The sequence below is a fragment of the Ictalurus furcatus genome, chromosome 4 (assembly GCF_023375685.1).
Source record: "Ictalurus furcatus strain D&B chromosome 4, Billie_1.0, whole genome shotgun sequence".
In the NCBI taxonomy this organism is placed as follows: domain Eukaryota; kingdom Metazoa; phylum Chordata; class Actinopteri; order Siluriformes; family Ictaluridae; genus Ictalurus; species Ictalurus furcatus.
This window is the reverse complement of record NC_071258.1, coordinates 13,101,107-13,124,000: the sequence shown is the minus strand read 5'-3', so window position 1 is coordinate 13,124,000 and position 22,894 is coordinate 13,101,107. Positions and strand designations below refer to the sequence as shown.

The following is a 22,894-nucleotide window of genomic DNA, read 5'->3' as shown; positions in this document are numbered from 1 at the left end:
TGAGGGAGCAATTAGTTTTTCACATGGGTGATAGGTGTTGGATCACTTGTGTTTTTTTTAGTTTCAATTAAAAAACCGTAATTAATTAAAACCGTATTCTGTGTTACCTCAGGTTGCCTTTGTTTTATCTTGTATTTCATTTGAAGATATAAAACCATTTAGTATGAGATATACACAAAAAGAGACGAAATCAGTCACAGCACTGTAGTTATTGATACTGTATTCTACATAAACAAAGAGTTGAGTAACGAATTCTTTCAATTTACCTATACAAAATCTGGAATCTGAGAGAGAATAAGAACTGATTTGTTTTCTTAGGGCTCCTATTGATCGAAGCTCACATTTAAAAAGACCTTGAAGAAATGACCCAGTTGTATCTTTGGTAGAACATCTATTCTGCTCAGTCATTAGTCAGTAATTAATTTGGTAGCAATGTCAGTAAACATTCCACCCTGAACACAATGTTATCAAAGGAGGTACTGCAGCTTAATAATGATTCTTCTTCTCCTGGTGCTGGGTGAGTGCAGGTCCCCACACTACTTCTTTCTCAGCAGGAAAAGAAACCCATAGTGAGAGTGTTCTTAGATGAATGAGGGCAGTAGGGATGACTAGCAGCATAGTGGCAGCTACAACTCACACACCCTTCTCTGTTATTCCTACTCAGCACTATTCACCGCTCATGACTATCGGCAGGTCTTTCTGTATATTTAGAAAAACATCCATCAGCACTCTGCTTCATGTAAGGCATCCCATAAGCTTTTTCCCTCTACAGCGGCCAGGCTCACTCTATAGGCTAATAAATAATGTTGTGATGAGTGTCAAAGGAGCCCTAGAAAGGACAGTGGGCCACGTCGTGCAGAGAGTATTGGCAGTTTTTATGGTAGTATGCTTAGCAAAGCTGCCAAGTGACATTTATCACCAAGTTTACTAAATAAACATTGCTTTCACACCAAGCCCTCAGAGCAATACAGCTGTCCTTGTAGGCCCATTAGGCTGTGACAACCAGACACAGGACTCAGATAAATGTCTTGAAGGCTACTTGTGGGAGAAAGCACATGATATGAATCTGTGCTTTGTCGGGGTTTTTTTTTTCCTCCATCTGTACTATCATTGTAGCAGTGCTGGGACAGTACTTTTCTACCTATAGCCAGAATGATTCCGAATACAGTATGTTCTGTATATGAATATGTATTGGTCTGCTTTGTCCAGAGGGCTTTACTCCTCTCAAAAGAATACCAATACTGTGACTGATTATATTTGTGTCTCTAATAGTTATGTTTTACATTACTTGAAAAACATTTCTTTATTGCTTTAGTCATGCAGTGTTACTTTTTAGAAATACTTATGATGTCATGACAAGCTATCAGGCCAGTCAAAAGAGGTTCATTGGGCAGGAATCCTACAGCCCCATGCTCACTCTTCAGTGGAGGAGGAGCAGCAGACAAGACAGTTAATGACATTTAGTTAATGACAAATTAGGTGGCCGATTGGGCTCATTTAAAATACTCTGAGGATACAAAGGCCTTGTTTTATAGCCAATCATCAGAAATTAATCTAATTAAAAAGGGCAAAGTGTAAGTAGAGAGTGTAGGAGACAGTATATATATGATGTACAGAACAATTTCTATTGTAAGATATATCGCAAAAATGGGAAAAAATATAGTGAGATTATTGAGTGGATAATGTCCGTTCATCAGAAACATGTGCAAAATACTTGTTTCCCACCAAAAGGCTGAGAAAAAGAAGAAAAAACTAATTTCTGGGGACTAGTTTCAAGTCTTTTGTGTGGTTTTTGAGATGTAGTTGGGCTGGAAATTTTTGCTGAAACCTGTAAATGCTAGCTAATAATATTACCTCAATTTTTTAAACCATTCACAACAAGCTTCTAGACTGAATGCTAGAAGATGTATATATGTATGTTATTGGTTAATGATATTAGCTCTACTGTGTCTCGCACATGAAACACACCTGTTGTATCAAACACATTTGAACAAAGGTACAGTGTATGGTGGATGAATGTATTATTTCGACTATCAGTTGCCATAAATTACAGGGTTACTCTAAAAGTTCACTACTAGCGTATGGGATAAGTCAAATGTGATAACCTCTTCACTACTTTTTGTATAATGTCATCCTGTTCACCAAAACCTATGGTCAGAAGCTGCTGCTGAAGGTGGCTCTCTGTTGTTAGCCATTTATTTAAAGTACCGGTGTTGTGGATGCAGGGGAAGCAAACTTGCCATAATTGGCCCTAGAGACATTAGTCTTTATTCATCAGTTACATACAGTCAGATGTAACTGTAAAAAAAAAAAAAAAAAAGAGCATACAGTGTCTTGCATAATTTAGTGAACTTCCCACAGAGCACCATTAAACACATTATTAAAAGACAGATATGGTACCACCACGAGGAGGCTGTTAACCAAAAGTCAGTGACCAAGTATGGGCATTAGTCAGAGAAGCAACCAGTTTTATTCAAAAAAGTTTTATTAATTTTGGTTTGCATAATTTATTTCAGCGTTTCTGTTATAATAAGGATTTATTTATTTGTTCAGGATGGCAACTTGACTCATCCATGTTTATAAATGAACCTTTAATTAAATCTTCAGTTCAGCCTATTCTGACTTACTAAAATTAATAAAAACTGAAGTTGGAAAACAGTTTTATGCAGTTTTCAACTTAATTATAACTTTAAACAGCCTTTTAAATTAAACACACACCTAAAACTGTCCCTAACTTTCTATATTCACCTGTTATAATACTGTTCATTTCAGTATAAACAAAAAATTGGAAGAAAAAAAAAAAAAAAACCTTGACTGACACTGTTTTGACAGTTTTGAGGACTCCAAAAAAATATTTTTATTTGCTGCAACCTTGGACACAAGCACCTCTTAACTCAGCTTCACCGAAAAGTATTTTTCCCAGCGCAATGTACTTCTTTCCCTGGATCTTGTGTAACTGTAGACTGCTAAATTCTGTCCTTTTATTGGCTCACTGCAGCAAAACCTGCACAAATTGGACCATGTTTCTGATAAATTAAATGTAAGGTACAGTGCCCTCCACTAATATTGGCACCCTCGATAAATATGAGCAAAGAAGGCTGTGAAAAATTTTGTTAAAAAAATTCACAAAAATACTCTCTGCTCTCATGGATGTCAAACAATTGCAAACACAACACAGGTTTATAAATATTTTAAAAAATGTGTTAAATATACGTCTGCAACAATTATTGGCACCCTTTTAGTCAATACTTTGTGTTTCCTCCCTTTGCCAAGATAACAGCTCTGAGTCTTCTCCTATCATGCCTGATGAGGTTGGAGAATGCATGGCAAGGGATCTGAAACCATTCCTCCATACAGAATCTCTCCAGATCCTTCAAATTTCGAGGTCCACGCTGGTGTATTGTCCTCTTCAGTTCACCCCACAGGTTTTCTTTGGGCATCAAGTCAGGGGACTGGGATGGACATGGCAGGACCTTGATTTTGTGATCGGTAAACCATTTTTGTGTTGATTTTGATGAATGTTTTGGATCATTGTCCTGCTGGAAGATCCAACCACGGCCCATTTGATAGTCCATGATGCTGTGTATCCTAACAAAATGTCCAGGTCCTCTGGCAGAAAAACAGACCCAAAACATTAACGAGCCACCACCATATTAAACTGTGGACATGAGGTACTTTTCCATATGGCTACCTCTCTGTGTGCACCAAAATCACTTCTGGTATTTATTGCCAAAAAGCTCTATTTTGGTTTCGTCTGACCATAGAACCCAATCCCATTTGAAGTTCCAGTAGTGTCTGGCAAACTGAAGACATTTGAGTTCGTTTTTGGCTGAGAGTAAAGACTTTTTTCTTGAAACCCTTCCAAACAACTTGTCGTGATTGTAGGTGACTTCCATTGTAGGTTTGGAGACTTTCTGACCCCAAGACGCAACTAACTTCTGCAATTCTCCAGCTGTGATCCTTGGAGATTTTTTGGCCACTCGAACCATCCTCTTCATAGTGCATTGAGACAATATAGACACACGTGTTCTTCCAGGTTGATTCATGACATTTCCAGTTGACTGGAACTACTTAATTATTGCCGTGATGGTGAAAATGGGCATTTTCAATGCTTTTACTATATTCTTGTATCCACTTCCCATTTTGTGAAGCTCTACAACCTTTTGCTGCACATCATAGCTATATTCCTTAGCTTTACCCATTGTGATAAATGACTCAGGGAATTTGATCTATATATTATTTGACCATATTTATACACATGTGAAACAGGAAGTCATGGTTGAACAATTTCCTGTTCCTAGTCACCCAGTTGTACTAAAAAATGTAAAATATCAATGGGAATATACTTCAAATATATCTTTCTCATATGAATTCATAGGCATGCCAATAATTGTTGTACACCTATACACCTATTTTTTTATGTTTTTATTTTTTTTGATAAACCTGTGTTGTGGTTGCAATTGTTATCCATGAGAGCAGAGTATTTTTGTGTTTTTTTTTAACAAAAGATCAAAAGGTTAAACAATAAACACAATTTTCACAGCCTCATATTTACCAAGGGTGCCAATATTAGTGAAGAGCACTGTAGCATTCTAACTAAAGAAATCTACTTGGCCAGAGCTTATACTGATAAAACGGTGGTCAAATCAGTTTTCCCATCTAGTATGAACAGAATGTTCTTTTCATGTTCAAGTTATTTAATGGCTTAATTTTATTAGGAACTACTGTATTTGTATAGCAGAGATGCATTCACTGCAAAAAATAAAGCAAGTGACAATATCTCGAATATGGGCAAATGTATATAATATTTCTTATGAGATCATTATAAATCAAATATAGGATTATTTAGTCTGTTCAAATATAGTCTGTTTTTAGACGCTCTTACTCATTTCAAGCTTTACAGTTTCTTACTTTATTGGTAGGTCCTTTTGTTTCTTTGTAGACATAAATACTTAAAATTAGAAAAAGGATCTGCTAATAAAACAGTACTATTTTAAGCTTGAAATTAGTTTTAAAAAAAAGTCTAGAAATATGTGTAGAAATCGTAAATTTGGTTAGTTGTGATCGTATAATAGGAAACACAAGACACATTTGGCTATATTCAGTATATGTTCAGTTGCAAAGATATACATTTTTGTGGTGTTAAATGTACATTTGTGTTTAAAGTTAGATTAATTTATAGTTACATTACATTAAAGTTTTAAACCTAACTCAAAGTTTAAATTTTGTGTTTAAACTTCCACTTATACCACAGTTACCACAGCTCAAGACATTGCTCAGATGTTTTATTTCAAGACATTTGCTGGGTTTTTGTCCTTGAAATGCTCTTGTGTGTGACACTAATTTATTTCGCATCCCATCTCAAGCCTCCGTTGCTAATTCCAAAACGGTGTTTTAGAGTTAGTAACAAAGGCTTGAGCCACTGATTATTGGAGAGAGAGAGAGTTCATAGTTGTTGTTTTTTTTCATTTCATGCTGATAATATAAAAATAGAACAAATAAATAAATATCGATAAGCCTACTTGTTCACAGGGTCTCATTTTTTATTACCGCAAAAAATACAACAAATAAATAAATAAATATTGATACTTGTTCACTGGCTTTTCTGTCTCATTACTGCAATCACACATGATCTCTCATGCTCTCTTTCTTTTTTCTTGCTCGCTCTCTCCAGAAACTGCATAACAATAGCTCAAGCCTCCGCTTCACCTCATAGCTGCATTACCACATCGGGTGTGCATTATTTAACTAATAATTAAACGGCCCATCGTCAATTATTACCAACTTAGTTTTGGAAAATCTAAATTTTCTGTCCTTTTGTTTGATGTTAAATTTATGTGCTGTGGCAGACAATAGGCTAACTTTTCCATTATTTCAGTTAACTTGGTGAAGTGATATGGAACTGTAAAGCGAGACTTGTACAAAAGTAACTGAGCAGCTGAGTGAACTTTAAACACTGACATTATGAATCCTTGCATCTGCCAGTATTGCACTTTCCATATATCTTTCTAATCCACTTTTACTGGATTAGACCGCTGGATCTCCACTCTTATACATACATACATATGTATATATATATATATATATATATATATATATATATATATATATATATATATATATATATATATATATATGTATGTATGTACAGTATCTCACAAAAGTGAGTACACCCCTCACATTTTTGTAAATATTTGATTATATCTTTTAATGTGACAGCACTGAAGAAATGACACTTTGCTACAATGTAAAGTAGTGAGTGTACAGCTTGTGTAACAGTGTAAATTTACTGTCCCCTCAAAATAACTCAACACACAGCCATTAATGTCTAAACCACTGGCAACAAAAGTGAGTACACCCCTAAGTGAAAATGTCCAAATTGGGCCCAAACTGTCAATATTTTGTGTGGCCACCATTATTTTCCAGCACTGCCTTAACCCTCTTGGGCATGGAGTTCACCAGAGCTTCACAGGTTGCCACTGGAGTCCTCTTCCACTCCTCCATGATGACATCACGGAGCTGGTGGATGTTAGAGACCTTGCGCTCCTCCACCATCCGTTTGAGGATGCCCCACAGATCACGTCAGAAACCAGCAAACCCCACAGAAACCGTCATGAATCTGTAATGGATATCCTGACATGGGCTTGGGAATACTTTGGTAAATCTTTGTCAGTCAACACCATTCGCTGCTGCATCCACAGATGCAGGTTAAGGCTTTACTATGCAAAGCAGAAGCCAAAAGACTTCTCTGGACTCTGTCTCATCTGAGATGAACAGTAGCTCAGTGGGATCTCGCTTTGTGGTCTGACAAGTCAACATTTCAAATAGTGTTTGGACAAAATAGCCGTTGTGTTCTCCGAGCCAAAGAGGAAAAGGACCATCCAAGTTGTTATCAGCATCAGTTCCAAAAACCAGTGTCTGTCATGGTATGGGGGTGTGTCTGTGTGTGTGTGTGTGTGTATATATATATATATATATATGTGTGTGGGTACACTGTACAAACTAAGATCTGTTGCTCCCAGTGAAGTTTGTTGAGAGAAAGTGCATGGGTTGCATCCACAATACACACCCTCCAATTTGTTGGTTAGTGCTAAACCTGGTGCCATTAATGCGGGTTACAGTGCAGGTCTCACTACTTGAGTTGAATTCTCTGCCCCCACATAGACACACTTATTCAAACACACCCAAACAAACCTCTCCCCATGGGGTGTGGTGTGTTCATCCATTTCTCCCTAATTCCCTTCAGATTTCGACTCATTCTTGTGAGTAGCTTTTGTTTCCTAACCTTCAAAAACCAAACTAGTGCACATCATGCAGTGTGTATGTGTTTGCAGCCTTTGCAGTGGTGCTGAATGAACTCTTGCTCCTTAATCACTGCTAAATGCTGTCAGAGGTCCACAGTGACAGCCGGGATCCGGTGAGTCTGTAAAAGCTTCTGTACAGGGAGAGATGGCAATTTAATGGGCTTTAGCTAGAGGTGGGCTAATGAGTCACTTTGCTGGGGAAAACGAGACTTTAACTCTTCCAATGGCAACATGTTGTGAAGCTCCTGGGGGCCAAGAGGGGGGAAAGCTTCTGCAAGTTAAGTTCTGCCTGAATTTCCCACTTTAGCTGTCTGTTCTTTTCCACAGTAATTTAGTGCCATTGCAATCGAGCCACATAGGTGAATTTTTGGCTGCATCAGGACTCATTCAGTGGCTGAAGTTGAAGAAGCAAGGCTGTCACTTTAGGTCTGATGAAGATTTTACGAGGTCTGGGGTCAGACAGCTGGTGATGTGCTGTGTTTGTCTGCTCTCTCTCATCAGCGTGGGAGAGCTGAATGGTGGGGGGTGGACAGATGATTGACTGTAAGCGGAGCAAGCGATGAACTACTCATCCATCTCACCCGACCACCCACCGACTCTCCGCTTCCATAGGGGCTTGGTCATTTGTGTGGCATGTGAGCTCAGCCTTCATGCCAGATTTACTCAAATCAATACCTCGCTCAGCCACCCCCTCTAGGCCACTTAATCCAGCATACTCCAGCCAAGTCTGAGAAGACGCTGCCACTCTGCTGGGTGACCCCCCTTGGTGATGTGATGGATTTTTCTCCCATTGCTGATCATGTGGTTCATGTTTGCCTGGCAAAGAGACCAGGCATGGCTTCCTCCCTGCCAACAGGTTTCATTAAGACCTCATCCTTTTCTAACACATCCCTTTTAACTCCGCCAAATGAACACAGGTAGACCATTCCCCAAATCTGTTAGTATTTATCAGCAATGAAGCCAGAATCAATACATAAATATTCACTTCCTGTAGCTCAGGCTTCCCGCTGGTGTTTTTTATTGTAGTGTCTGCTGGAGGTGAATGAGAGACATAAGGCTGTCTGAATCATGCCAGTTTATGTTCAGCATCTTATAAAAAAATATGAGTGTCAGGGGGAGGGGTGGGGGATGGTGAAGCACTACCTTAGTGATTTTATTGTTGTTAGTGATTTAATTGACTTCATTCAGTGTTATTAGCAACTTGCTAATAGAAAAAGTACAATATGTTTGATCATAATTAGGATTTCTAGTTCTCATATATTGGTTCACAGTTTATATGCCTAAGAATATCTATTCTTTTGTTTTTGCTGTACACTGAAGAGATTTGGGTTTGATATAGAAAGATATGAGGTGATGGATCAGAATTTCAGCTTTCATTGTCTGATATTTAAATCTAGATGTGTTAAACAACTTGGAACATTGCACGTTTTGTTTGAACCCACCCATTTTTCAAGTGATCAAAAATATTGTGACTGATAGGTGTTTCTTGTTACCCAGGTTTGCCCTGATCAGGCCCTTTCACACTGAGCATGATGCGATAAAGCGAAGTGAATCACAGACGAAAGGTGCTTTCACACAAAACACGAACTGATTGATTGCATTCGGCTAATTCACGCCTACGCGATAGGTGGCGCTGACCGAGAATGAATTTTATGCCTGCACACTAGGTGGCACAACCCACTATTCAGCTGATCAGCCTATCATCTTTGACCATCGAGAAGAAGAATCAGTTAAATGTTGGTGCGTAGCACCACAAGGCAGACAAACTGTTAAGAAGCACAGAAAAAGAAAGAAAATGGATTTGAAAATGGATTTTGCTGTGAATTTTATCAAAAAGTTATCTGTTCTCAGACACCAATGGTCACAAGAACTCAACATCAAAAGAAACTTGACTGGATGCATTGACGCAGCTGACATTATTAAATGTTCCATTTCAACAATAAATGTGGTAACTGGTTCACCGCTGTTTTAAAAATTATACTGCAGTGATCTTGACTGTGTAAGCCCTATAGAATTTATTAAAAATTAAGCTTGATCCTGGCCTTTGATACTTACTCTGCTCAGAATTAGAGATGGCATGATGCTACTATTTTGTTTCCGATATCCATATCCATCCCATATTTTTTCAAATTTAAAAGCTACTAAGCTTTAAAATGATTTTTAAACTGAAGCACTTAAAAAAACAGGAAAAATGCATCCAAATCCAATTCCAATCTTTTCCATTTCTTACAGGATCAAACAAAAAAAAAATCTTCAATATCCAATCCACCATTTAATTTTTATTTATTTATGTATTTATTTTAAACTGGTCCTTCCCCAATACCAATCCTGGGTATTGAAACTGTGTCATCTCTACACATAACATTTACTTATTTCCCCACATAGGCTAATAGACTAAATACTTACAGAAACATATAGGCATCTGTCTGGCTTGGTGGGTTATTTCAATACAAACCTTTTGCTAACACTTTATTTGAATACTCTGCAGATGTTTATCAACAGATGTTCATTCACAAGTTGATAGTCTATAGATTATCTGCTAAACATCAACATGCTTAGACTGAATAATCTAAATAAAATGATCAAATGAAAAATGGCTCTATGTACTACTGCATAACCTAGATGTAATCCTAATATGCCTATCCTGCACCACATCACCATTCACGCATGGCATTCCTTCAAACCTGTTGGTATTTCTTCATGTACTGTATAATGCATTCAGCAGTAGAACTGCTATCTTACACTTTCCTGTAGAGGCTTTTAAATGCTGCTTCATACTTGGAATGGAATGGAATTATTTACTCAGGGGTTGAGTTATTGGTCTAGATGGTACTTGTGCTGGCTTATTTATACATGCTTCTGGCAATGGATTCTGGCCTGGTGCTCTAGATACTTGCCTACTGACATTTCTTTGTCCCTTTTTGTCCCTCTGAATGTGTGATAACCTTGGACTTTTACCACTGCACTCCCACATTTGCACTTCATGTAGCAAACATTTGTTTTGCCTGAACACCCAGTGGCATCTTTTTACGTTGCTATGTAGCTTTTGCATTTCCATTCATTTATGTTGAAGACTTACAAGATTTGTAGTACTATTACGTAGAATTGCTACAAGGTTTTTTTTACACGCCTTTGGAGAATGATCGGGTGCTATCTTTATGAATAGGAACTATATCACAAATACTGTTTCAAGGTTACAAGAGCTAAAATTAAAAACCACATATCTGAGTTCTGAACTTTATTAGTTTATTGTTTACTGTAATCATTAAAATCCCTCTTCAGTAGAAGGTGGGTTTCCTGTTAAGACTGGTGCCTCTCATGGTTCCGATCATAAAATTCTAAAGGAGGTTCATCTAGCCACTTTCACATCTGGCTTGCTTAATAGGTATCTAGATCTACACTAGACCCAAAGTTTTATACAGTATAGCTACTTTTTTGGCAATGGAAATTGTAAAGTGCTCCACAAATAAAACTGAATTGAACTGAACTGAATTGAATTGAAGAATGGAACATTTCTCACATGGTAGTAGTAATGAGCATTGCCCTTCAAGGATTGGAATGTGACACATATTGATTATTTTCTCCTGTGTAGAAGCTTATTTGTTTTAATGCATATTTAATAACTTTATGTCCCTTGACTAAATCATTACGGTAAAACAGAATGAAAATGTGTATATAGCTTCCAGGTTATTTCTAATAAACCCATTAAATGCAATATTCCTTTTGTTCATTTGTAATGTTTGTCTTCTGTGCTTGTTTTTGTGCCCCAGGCTGTGAGAGTGGCTACTGGGGACCTCACTGCAGTAACCGTTGCCAGTGTCAGAACGGAGCCCTGTGTAACCCCATCACTGGGGCCTGTGTCTGCACAGACGGCTACCAGGGCTGGCGATGTGAGGACCCCTGTGAGCCTGGCTACTACGGCAAGGGTTGCCAGCTGCAGTGCCAATGTCTTAACGGTGCCACCTGTCACCACGAGACAGGCGAGTGCATCTGTGCCCCTGGGTATATGGGTGCTGTGTGAGTAGCTTTTCACGCATACCAAATGCATAGATATGGTTTCCTGTAGCATTACCTGTGTAACAGTTTCTAATGCATTGTGCATGTTTGGTTTCTTTTAGTTAAATGTTTTTTTTTTCCTCCAAAAATGGCTCTTGGATGGCTTTACATATTTCTTGATGCAACCCAATACAGTGGCACTAAGCAAGCCTGAGCAAGTTTTTGTTCTTGTGCTATGGCAGCTGCGGTGTGCGCTGTCCATCCGGCAGTCATGGGACCCAGTGTGAGCAGCGCTGCCCCTGCCAGAATGGTGGAACCTGCCACCACATCAGTGGAGAGTGCTCATGTCCGGCTGGCTGGACTGTAAGGCTCACTGCATACAACTGCTGAAAGACTAAAAGTAGGAAAGTGACAATGGAGATGATTGAAAGAATGAGGAGGGGAATGGGGACCAGGGGATGAGGAAAAAGGTTGAGAGAGAATGAAGGAGAGGGGAACAAATGATGACTGATGGAGGAATGGATGACATGAGATGGAATGAAACTGAGAGAACCATGGAGAAAGGGTAATTGGGGGCTAAACTAGAGGTTAAATGAATATAGAGTTTTTGAGACAGGGGAGTAGTGGGGTAGAGACTCAGTGACCGGGATACTGCATATCGGGAAATTTAAGAGTAAAAGAAATGCAAGCTATCTGCAAAGAACCTCACAGTAATTGATGCTCATTATTAGTATTAAAAATGAAATGTGCAAAGTCTCATTAATACTCATTATTTGTCATCTTTCTGTTAAATCCCTGAGACTTTTAGTGATAATATTCTCCAATACTCACACACACTCTTTCTCTCTTTGTTACACCACAGGGGTCTGTGTGTGCCCAGCCCTGCCCATTAGGCAAATTTGGCATCAACTGCAGCAAGGACTGCTCATGCCGTAATGGGGGACTGTGTGACCACATCACTGGACAGTGCCAATGTATGGCAGGCTACACTGGCCGCAGGTACTCAACAATGAAATTACATGAAATTAGCACTCCATCAGTACAATGATGAAGCCCATAGTGACATTATGTCTTCTATTCATGGCTTTAGTGAGTGTGCAAAATTTCTTTGTCCTCTTAATGACAGTTGACTCTTTTATTGTGGCCAAGCTGTAGGTTCCATTATGTTGCTTTTTACATAAAGGTTAAGATTTATTTTTTTGTCTTGTCTTCTTGTGCTTGCAAACAAACAAAAGAAATGGTACATGTTTTGTGACGTATTATTATATGTTTATCTGCTCTACCTTTGTTTCCATCTTAATCTGATCCTCCTGTGTCCATCAACCCCACTCCTGGCTCTGCTCTGGTTGTTTCTAGCCATTAATTACCAGTAATGGAGTATTACAAGTTAATTGAAATGGCTTTGTCTCTATATTACAGTGAGTTGTCCTGAGGGTTTATTAGCTTGCTAAGGCGATAGTCTGTAGGATAAAATGCTTCTAGGACAAGTCCTTCCTTTTCTCTAATATTTTGCAAAATTGCTCTCATTCATTTGCTCTGTGACAGGTGAATTAACCCAGCAGGAATTATCTGAGATTGTGTTAGGACAAACCCTCCCCTCCCCCACCCCTCTGCAATAACACCCATGTCTCCCAGTACAGCCGCTGCTGCTGTAATTTAAATGCGAAACATAACTACTCCATTTTATAATTTAATTGAGCTATTTATCTGTCTCCTAATGGCTTCATTGGACACTTGAGATTGATGCTCTGTCAAGATTGTATATTTAACTTCTTGAAAAAGCTTTCTCTCCTTAAGTCACTTTACTATTCCACGCAGAGAAAGGCCATGGTTTTAATTATATTCACTGTAGGTAATGACAGTGGCCTCACCTTGCTCTGCTCCAGAGGAGAAGATGAACACAAGTAGTGCCAAAACATTGCAGAGCTCTGACTTATGACCTCTAGATTAGCCTGACCCTAAATATGACTAAATCTCAGACTATGTTTTCCTAATGTGTCACATTAGAGACTGGCAGGACATTGAAAATTAAGATTGTTTTGAGGTCTTCTGTTCTCAGTAAAGTATGTCTACTGTGCCAGGTGCCAAGAGGAGTGCCCTGTCGGTACATATGGCCAGCAGTGTGCGCTCCATTGCGACTGTCAGAATGGGGCCAAGTGTTACCACATCAACGGTGCCTGTCTGTGTGACACAGGCTTTAAAGGACCTCACTGCCAGGAGAGATTCTGCCCCCCAGGGTTGTACGGACTTATATGTGACAAATACTGCCCCTGTAATACTACGAATACTTTGAGGTAAGCAAACAGAGGTAAACACCATACTGAACATACAGTAGTCACTCTAAAGATCATGACCAACACTTAGACTAGACATTATATACATAGAGTTCCATAAGTATTTGGAAGTGACACCTTTTTTGTAAATTTTCCTCTGTACATCACCACAGTGGATTTGAAATGAAGCAATCGAGATTTGATTGAAGTGTAGACTTTCAGGGTTAATTCAAGGGGTTTAACAAAACTTTTTAGGAATTACAGCCATTTTTTCAGAGTCCCTCGTTTTTCCCAGGCTCAAAAGTAATTGGACAAACTAGCACAATCATAAATATGATTATTAGGATTATTTCTAATACTTAGATGCAAAATGTGGAACCCATGGACATCACCAAATGCTGAGTTTCCTCCCTTGAGATGCTTTGCCAGGCCTTTACTGCTGCTGCCTTCAGTTACTGCTTGTTTGTTGGTCTTTCTGCCTTCAGTTTTGTTTTCAGTAAGTGAAAAGCATTCTCAATTGGGTTTCATTTCAAATCCATGGTGGTGCTATACAGAGGTAAATTTACAAAAATTGTGTCAAATGTGTACAAATACTTATGGACCTGACTGTACATGCTCATAATTTGCAGTACAGTATATGAATGTATTTGTTGCAGTCATGCAGTACAGCACCCGATTCCCACAAATTAAATTCCCTGCCTTGATGAACAGAAAAGATCATTGGGTGAAGCAGGTGGTGTTTTATAGGTTTAGAATATATTCAACACTACACAGTTCATTTATGACCAGAGAGAAATGTAATTACAGTTTGACTAAACTAAGAAATTATCTTATTCATTTAATATTAAGTACTATAGAGGTATTCAGTGTTACAAAGCTACACAGATTGTTGCCAAAGTTTATACTAATAGAGTAATATAAATTGAAATAAACGGAAAATATTTTAATAAACATCTATTAGTAGCTTAATATACGGAGAATATATTGAGGCTAAAATTTTACACTGGACACTGCGCCAGTGAAGCGGGAGTTTCGGCGTCGAGTCAAAACATTTTTTGCCGCACTGCTCACGCAGAATTAAAGCGCCAGTACACCATTGAAAGATTTAAATGAAGATGAGTTCACAAAAAAGTATATATTGCACAGAAAAATTAATTTGTAGAGCAGTACATTTCATATCCAGTTAATGTTAATATATAAAAAAGTTTATATTTATATTACATTGGCACCCTGTCCAGGGTGTACCCCGCCTTTTGCCCGATGCTCCCTGGAATAGGCTCCAGGTTTCCCGTGACCCTGAGAAGGATAAGCGGTATAGAAGATGGATGGATGGATGGATATTATATATTACCAGTTTGATATTCAATGATGAAGTAGAAATGCTTTTGTTTGTGGTGAGTGAATGTGAAGCCTAACAGGAGTTTTTTTTAGAATTCAGTCAATTAATTCTGTTAATATGAATTAATAACATTCAATAAGTTAAGAAATCTTACTTTAATCTTCAGAATTTAGTTCATGTGTTAATTTTAATTTGAGTAATGTGTTTTGTTTATGAGACCAGTTACTGTGAAACAACTTGTTGAAATGGAGAGAATAAAGTTTTTATTTGCATTTGCTTCAGGATTGTGTAATTAATTATTATTAATTTAAAAGAAGGTATAAAAGGCAGAACTATCAGTATAGGCCAATATCATTCTGAATAATCGGTTATCGGTATCGGCTGAGAAATTTAGTATCGGTGCATCTCTAATTGAGGCTAATAGTCATTAATAGTCCTAGTCATGATAATAATGCTAATTTGCCAAGTTTTCAAATTTATTTTTAATTTCCAATTTGGAATCCACTCGTATTAGATGGCTGCCAAATCATAAAACAACATTTGATACCACAGTAGTATAATAATGGATGGAGGCCAAATGGAAAAAAATTATATTCACAGAAACTCAGTTTTTGTTTACTCATTTAACAACTGCACACACTCTCTATTAAAGACACTATTTAAACACCATACAGAAAGTTTATGCTTTGTGAGAAGGAAAAAGTGTTTCAGCAGAATAATGGGTACATTCAATTAACCTTCAGCAATCACTTTATCCTGGTTAAGGTTGGAGTGACTTCAGAGCCTATCCTGGGAACACTGAGCACAAGGCGAGAATACACCGTGGATGGTGTCTATCGCAGGGCACCATGCACACAAATATCCACACACTCGTTCACACATAGGGGCGATTTTTCATAGCCAATTAACCTACCAGCATATTTTACATCATTACTTATTATAATATCATATATTTGTCATACAGTGCCGTAAAAAAGTATTTGATATATCTGATTTCTTCTGTTTTTGTGTATAGCTCATGCTAAATAGTTTTAGATCTTCAAACGAAATACAACATAAAACAAAGACACCTGAGTAAACACACAATGCAGTTTTTATTTTTTTATTTATTTTATTGAAGCAAAAATAAAGTTATCCAACATATACTGTATCACCATTGTGAAAAGCAAATTGCCTCTTTAAACTTAAAATTTGTTTTTGTTACTCCTATGCTTTGGATCATTGTCTTGCTGAATAATCCAGTTGTGCTTGAGTTTCAACTTACAGACTGAAGACCAGACATTCTCCTTTAGGATTTTCTGGTAGAGAGCAGAATTCATGTTTCCCTCAATTATTGCACGTTGCCCAGGCCCTGAAGCAGAAAAACATCACCACACCATCACACTTCCACTACCATGCTTGACTGTAGGTATGATGTTCTTTTTGTGGAATTCTGTGTTTGGTTTACGCCAGATGTAACGGGACCCCTGTCTTCCAAACAGTTCCACTTTCGTCTCAGAACATTCTCCCAAAAGATTTGAGGATTATCAAGGTGTGTTTTGGCAAAATTCAGATGAGCCTTAATGTTCTTCGAGGTTAGCAGTGGTTTTCACCTCGCCACTCTTCCATGGATGCCATTTTTGCCTAGTGTCTTTCCGATAGTGGAGTCATGAACAGTGACCTGTATTGATGTAAGATTGGCCTGTAGGTCCCTCAATGTTGTCCTTGGCTTTTTTGTGACTTCCTGGATGAATAGTTGCTGTGCTCTTGAAGGAATTTTGGAAGGGTGGCCACTTCGGTGGATGGTTCACTACTGGGCCGAGTTTTTCCATTTGGAGATAATGGCTCTCACTGTGGTTCTTTGAGTCCCAGAGCCTTTGAAATATCTTTGTAACCCTTCCCAGACTGATGTATTTCAATCATCTTCTTCCTCATCATTTCTGGAATTTCTTTAATTTTGACATAGTGTGTTACTGGGTAAGACCTTTAACCAACTTCATGCTGTTGAAAAAGTTCTATTTAAGTGTTGATTTGATTGAACAGGGTTTGCAGTAATCAGGCCTGGTTCCCTCTAGTCCAGCTGAACCCCATTATGAATTCAGTTTAGTAACTATGAGGGCTAATACATTTATCACACAGGCCCAGTTGGAATGGGATAAATGTTTTGCTTCAGTAAATAACATTATCATTTAAAAACTATATTTTGTGTTTACTCAGGTTGCCATCGTATTGTCTTTGATTTTGTTTTCATTTCTGAAACAATTTAGTATGAGATATACAAAAAAATCAGAAGAAATACTTTTTCACAGCACTGTATGTTTAAATTATTGCCTTTACATAATCAGGATACAAAAAACTGATAACTCTAATCCGTTACAGTTACGTCAAAAAGACAGTTACTTCTGCATGAGCAACCTCCTGGTGCATGCGCAAATAAATTTTGCGCAAAGTTAATTTGGTAGAAATTAACACAAATTGTTCTCTGAAATGATTTTGTTAGGGTGACCATACATCCTCTTTTTCCTGGACACATCCTCTTTTTCAGACCTTAAAAAAGCATCCGGCTGGGATTTCTAAATTTGAGAAAATGTCCAGGATTCGTCTTTAGTTTCATTATGATGTGCTTGTGGTCTAATACTGCATCGTGTGTGCATATTTGCATTGCTTTAACCCCTCACTGTAATTCCAAACTTCTCGCACCCCAATTGTTCAATTATAAAAGTCTTGCAGCAACTATTGGCCAAATTCCTGCCTCTCAACCATTAGCCTACTCTCAGTGAATGCATGAAGGTGAAGCGCTGTTGTGTTCGGCATCAAACGGTTGCTTGACAATGGCAGCAAATGAAGCTGTCCTAAGTCGAAACAATGCCCATGGCCATATAAGGTCATTTTTAATTTCATGTTATCACATTGCTTCATTTTACATGGTCATTCAGATGTGTAAATGATGACAGAAGGTACACTTGTGGCATCTAATATTTTATTTTATTCTATGGACATTTAACAGAATGTAGGAAAAATGTAAAACCTGGGCAGAGTGAAACCAATTTTATTTATATATATATATATATATATATATATATATATATATATATATTTGTGATGCTAACAGTGTGTCTTTTTCAGTGTATTAAAGTCTGTATTCATATTAACACTGTTGTGAATGCTATTAAGACCCCACCCCCAACCCACACACACACACCCCAAAAAAAGGTGTCCTCTTTTTGGAAAAGCAGAATATGGTCACCCTAGCTTTTGTGATGTTATGTTACCCACATCAGGTACAGTGATCTTTTTATTTATTTATTTATTTTATTACAATAAATCCAAACATTGAACTGTTTTTAAGCTTTAAATTAAGCGCTAAATAAGTGTTTTAGTGATTACTGATTACATTTTTTAAGAAGTAATTTGTAACTGCAACAGAATACATTTTTAAAGTAACCCTCCCAACCCTAAAAATATTATATATTATGAGCCAAATATTATGAGTACAAGCATAATGCAACCAAATGCTAGAATTTAGTACAGTTTTTGGCCAAAGTGCTCGACAAAATTGCACTTACCTTTCCTCCTCTGAGAAACGCCTCAGTTTTCAGCATACGCCACCCTGTTCGCATCTCATATGCAAAAATCTGAGCAGTGCTTATGTCTATAGTTAATTGTCAGCTCCAAATAACATCCTCATTTCCTGTATTATCTCCTCAATATGCATGTGGAACTGAACTCTACATATGGTCCTTTGAAATGTTTTTGTTATGTAAAAAAATATTTTATACCAACATCAATGTCTTATTTCAAAGGGCTATGGCAAACTTTATTTCTTTAGTGCATTTGGATGTGAACACATTGTTATAGTTGTTTTACCTGTTACATACTTTACAGCCATTTCTGTTCTATTCAGCAATTCTTAAATTCTTTATGCTGACAAACAGTACAATAAGCTACTATGGCATACCTTCTCAGCAAAGGCTGTAGTCATATCCACACTCTTCACTTTACAGCATGACCTGAGTGTTTAGTGTCCAGATCCATTTTCTTCGTTCAGCTTTCAAGTTGAATTCGGAACACCTTTCAGCAATAGGGTGTCACTCACTCTTTATAGCTCCCCATGCATCCTTTGCATCATTTATTAGTTTTAATTTCCTGCCTGTCTTTTATTATTACTCTGTTGTTATTGGAAGCAGTGTTTGTTGCTTTTCTTTGTACCTATTCACATACTTCTTCTCTCCATTCCTCTCTCCCTATCTCGCTCCCCCCCCCCAATCTCTCTCTCAGCTGTCATCCTCTATCAGGGGAATGCTCTTGTACAGCAGGGTGGACTGGTCTGTACTGCAATGAGATGTGTCCTCCGGGCTACTACGGTGAGGGCTGCAGCCTAAAGTGCCAATGTGCTAATGGGGCAGACTGTCATGGGGTCACTGGAGCCTGCATCTGTGCTCCTGGCTTCACTGTGAGTCCACCATCCATCACTGACCTATTTATACTAAGGAATCCTATGATGTAGTACAGACACATGGGCTGTGACCTGGCATCAGCTATTACAGAAGAGTCTAAAAGTGACTTTTTCTTTTTCTTGTGACTGGCTGGTTTTGTGGGGAGAAAGCGAGGGGGTTAAAGAGGGGTAATCACATTCCGTGCAATGAGATGTATCTCCTGCGTTACTGAGGAACACACAGAGAAAAGAGCTGTATCGTTATGGAGAGCTTCGACTTGACACATGTGCCATCACACAAAATGTGTTGTTCAAAGTTATTTTCTTGTCATCTCATTTGAGGCAATGGTGTAGCTCAGCAGTGGAGTTTAGCTCTTAAAAAGCTTTTTATAGGGTTGTACATGCACATGCACACTAACACACCTGCAGTTTCTTCACACCTGCAGACTTCAAGCTCAGCAGGTACTGAAAGCTTAATAATAGACGTGCCCTGTTACACAGCAGGCCTGGACTTAATATAAAGACTCTTGCCAAATGGAAAAAAAGGAGAGTCAGAGATTCCCTCTGACATTAATAAAAAGTGTCTGGCATATGGAGCATGTTATACAAATCAGAATAATGGATCACGCCGGCTCTGGATTTGACTTACTCCCCTTAACTACTAAGCAATGAGGGAAAACAGATGAAGATAGAAAGATGAAAAATGAGTGGTCAGATGTGATTAAGAATTATATTAATAAAATTCTGCCCTCTGGTTTTATTGTTTTACATAAGTATGTTATTGCCAAGCCTGCTAAGGAGTAAATGCTTTCTCTCGTGATTTAATAGAACAAAAAGAAGAAAGGAAGATACACAAGTAATGACTTGGTGAACGGCTTCCACTGCAATTATTTTCAGTTACAAAGAATGGAAGTCTCACAATATAGATGAAGAACTGCACTCTGTGCTGGAGATAAAGACAGAAGCAGTGGCCTGATTAAGACAAACACAGACCGAGGTACTCCTGCCAACTCTTACCTTGGCTAGAGCTGTTGAGCTGTCTTGTAGCAGAGCTGCTGTGGCGGATTGCACCAACTAGAGAAGACATTGCCTGCATTTTCATTTTCTTCACCTGCTCCAAGTGCTGGATTTAAGAGGCCCTTTGCCAGTTTTATTAAGCATAGCTAGAGGAGCTTTGCCCAGAAAACTGAGTTAACTACATTGCAGTGGAATGGGGACAGTTTCCCAGTTAAGTCTTTTATTCAGTGTTACAGACATCTGTGTCAGAAAAAAAATATTGCACATGTAATAGCCCCTAGAGCTGTTATGCAGTAATATGTCTCGACATAGGGGAGAAGCTGTACACCTGGTACTATAGTATGGATGTATGGATTGAAAGGTGATGGTAGCACTTTGAATCAGTATAATATATGGAAATGTATTCTCCCTCACATCTCTCTAAAATACCAGCACTGTCCTTTGTTCTGATTTGGTCTGAGTCTTGCCTGAGCTCATCATCATATTCAGTTTTCTTTATTCTGGCTCCAAGCCTTATTCTTTTTATCTTCACAACTCCAGATTCGTGTTACTGCCACCAAACCTTTGTCCATATTTTAAACAAGTTTTCTTGGTGTGATTACAGCTTGAATTCTCACATTCACACCATTCAAATGCTTTTCAAGCAAACTCCTGTTTTCACATAGGTTTTGCATATTGTTTGAGGTCCAATAAACAAATTTAGATTCACTGTTTGAGGATGTTCATTTGTTCATTCCTCATCTTTTTTACACTGGTCAAGGCCAACATTTATGCCACTGGGAATGTTTTGGATATACTTTATATACATTTTTAATGTCTCCACCAAGTTAATCTGCAAGCATTCCCTATAAGGTGGCATACAGCAATTAATTCACATCCTATACTGCTGTATATCACATTGTGACAAATTAATTAATTCATTAATTGTGCCAACAAACAGTTATTGTAGGCTTTATCCCCAGAGAGAATTTCTTGGTTAGGCTCTTCATTAAGTACTTTGAACCTAGTGCATTCAAATTCCTGTGTGTCATTAGTGGCTGAAATGATTTTACCACAAGATCACTCACCAGCAAATTACTGGAAGTCAGGCCAACAAACTTTCCAGCTGCATGCGCTGCTGCGCTCACAAACTACTTTCACATCTCCACAATCCCTTCAAGAGAACTGCCAACGTTTGCAGTCTGGAAGTTGTCACTTTTGAGCGGAACAAAGATAACAGCACGTAGATTGATAAAAAATTAATTCGCAGATGTAAGCTTTTCATGTGGGCATGTGGAGAGAGAATGGGTGCAGATGGAGTGGGAGCGTGCGTGAGACGATGAGCATGATGAGCAAGGAGAAAAGCATAGCAATGAGAAGTGAGTGCATGAGAGAGATAGTGGAGAAATAGAGACAGCATGTTGGAGAGCAATAGAGTAAAACAGAGAGAGAGAGAGAGAGAGAGAGAGAGAGAGAGAGAGAGAGAGAGACTCTCACAGCTCAGTGAAATAATTCATTCAGGCTTCCCTCTAAAACATAGTTCCAGATGCTAATGAGCCCCATCCCACTGCTTGCACGAGGGAGTCAGGAGCCGCCCTGCACTCTGCTGCTGCACCACTAATTGGAAGGCTAAATCGTCATGTCAGCTGTCAATCAGAGGCAGGGATGACAAAGCCAGGTACTTGAGATGACCAGCTGAGGGAGATAGGATCCTGCTAAAGCACATAGATCGCACAGGGTCTCAGAGCCGGGGTTTTGAGAGTTCAGTGCATCTCAGTCACCAGTCACTGGATGGTAATGGATAGATGAGGGGCTGGGCAGTCTCACATGGTCTGCTCATTAAATCTGGGCTCTGACATAGGGACTGAAGCTTCCTCTACTCCCATATGCTGTAGATCCAGGTTTTGGCATTCTGCCTTATTTGTACATGTGACTCAACTCATTATCTAATTACCAAGGCCTTCATGAGTTGAATTTAACATACCAGAAGAGGAAAAACCCGCCTCCATTCAGAGACGTGGTGACCTTGGCCTTGGTATGCATTTTACAGAGAGGTTGCATGCAGAACTTTTGTTTATTTATCAATTTATAATGTGATGTGAAGGTTCACTGAGAGTCTGATTAATAAGATGAAATTCATGTCTCTAATTAGGAGCAATATTAAATTAAAACTGTTATTACTATCCCTAACAGCTATCCATAGCATCAAGTTGAGGAATTTGACCATCTCATGATGTGTGTGTGTGTGTGTGTGTGTGTGTGTGTGTGTGTGTGTGTTTTCTCTCTCAGGGAAATGACTGCTCCCAGACATGTCCTTCTGGATTTTATGGAACTAACTGCTCATCTGCCTGTCACTGCCATAATCAAGCCTCCTGTTCTCCCATTGACGGCTCCTGCATTTGCAAAGAGGGTACAATCTCTCTCACACGCTCTCTTTCTAACATGCCTTCCCCTTTTTAGACTCTGTGATACTAAGATAAATTATGGATATTTACATAAGCCTAAACAAGGTTGCAGCATGAACAGCACACAACAAATCAATGTGTTGTTTAATCAGAATCATTAGAATTGA

At 38.4% G+C, this 22,894-nt stretch overlaps 1 protein-coding gene across 1 annotated transcript in view; it reads left to right on the top strand.

Moving 5' to 3' along the window:
* Positions 1 to 22,894, top strand: part of megf11 (multiple EGF-like-domains 11) — a 137,710-nt gene that overhangs the window by 85,124 nt on the left and 29,692 nt on the right. Inside the window, exons 6-11 of the mRNA XM_053623042.1 lie at positions 11,075 to 11,321; positions 11,543 to 11,663; positions 12,163 to 12,299; positions 13,382 to 13,594; positions 19,170 to 19,344; positions 22,612 to 22,732. Coding sequence (XP_053479017.1) covers positions 11,075 to 11,321; positions 11,543 to 11,663; positions 12,163 to 12,299; positions 13,382 to 13,594; positions 19,170 to 19,344; positions 22,612 to 22,732 — 1,014 coding nt within the window. The remainder of the gene's footprint in view (positions 1 to 11,074; positions 11,322 to 11,542; positions 11,664 to 12,162; positions 12,300 to 13,381; positions 13,595 to 19,169; positions 19,345 to 22,611; positions 22,733 to 22,894) is intronic.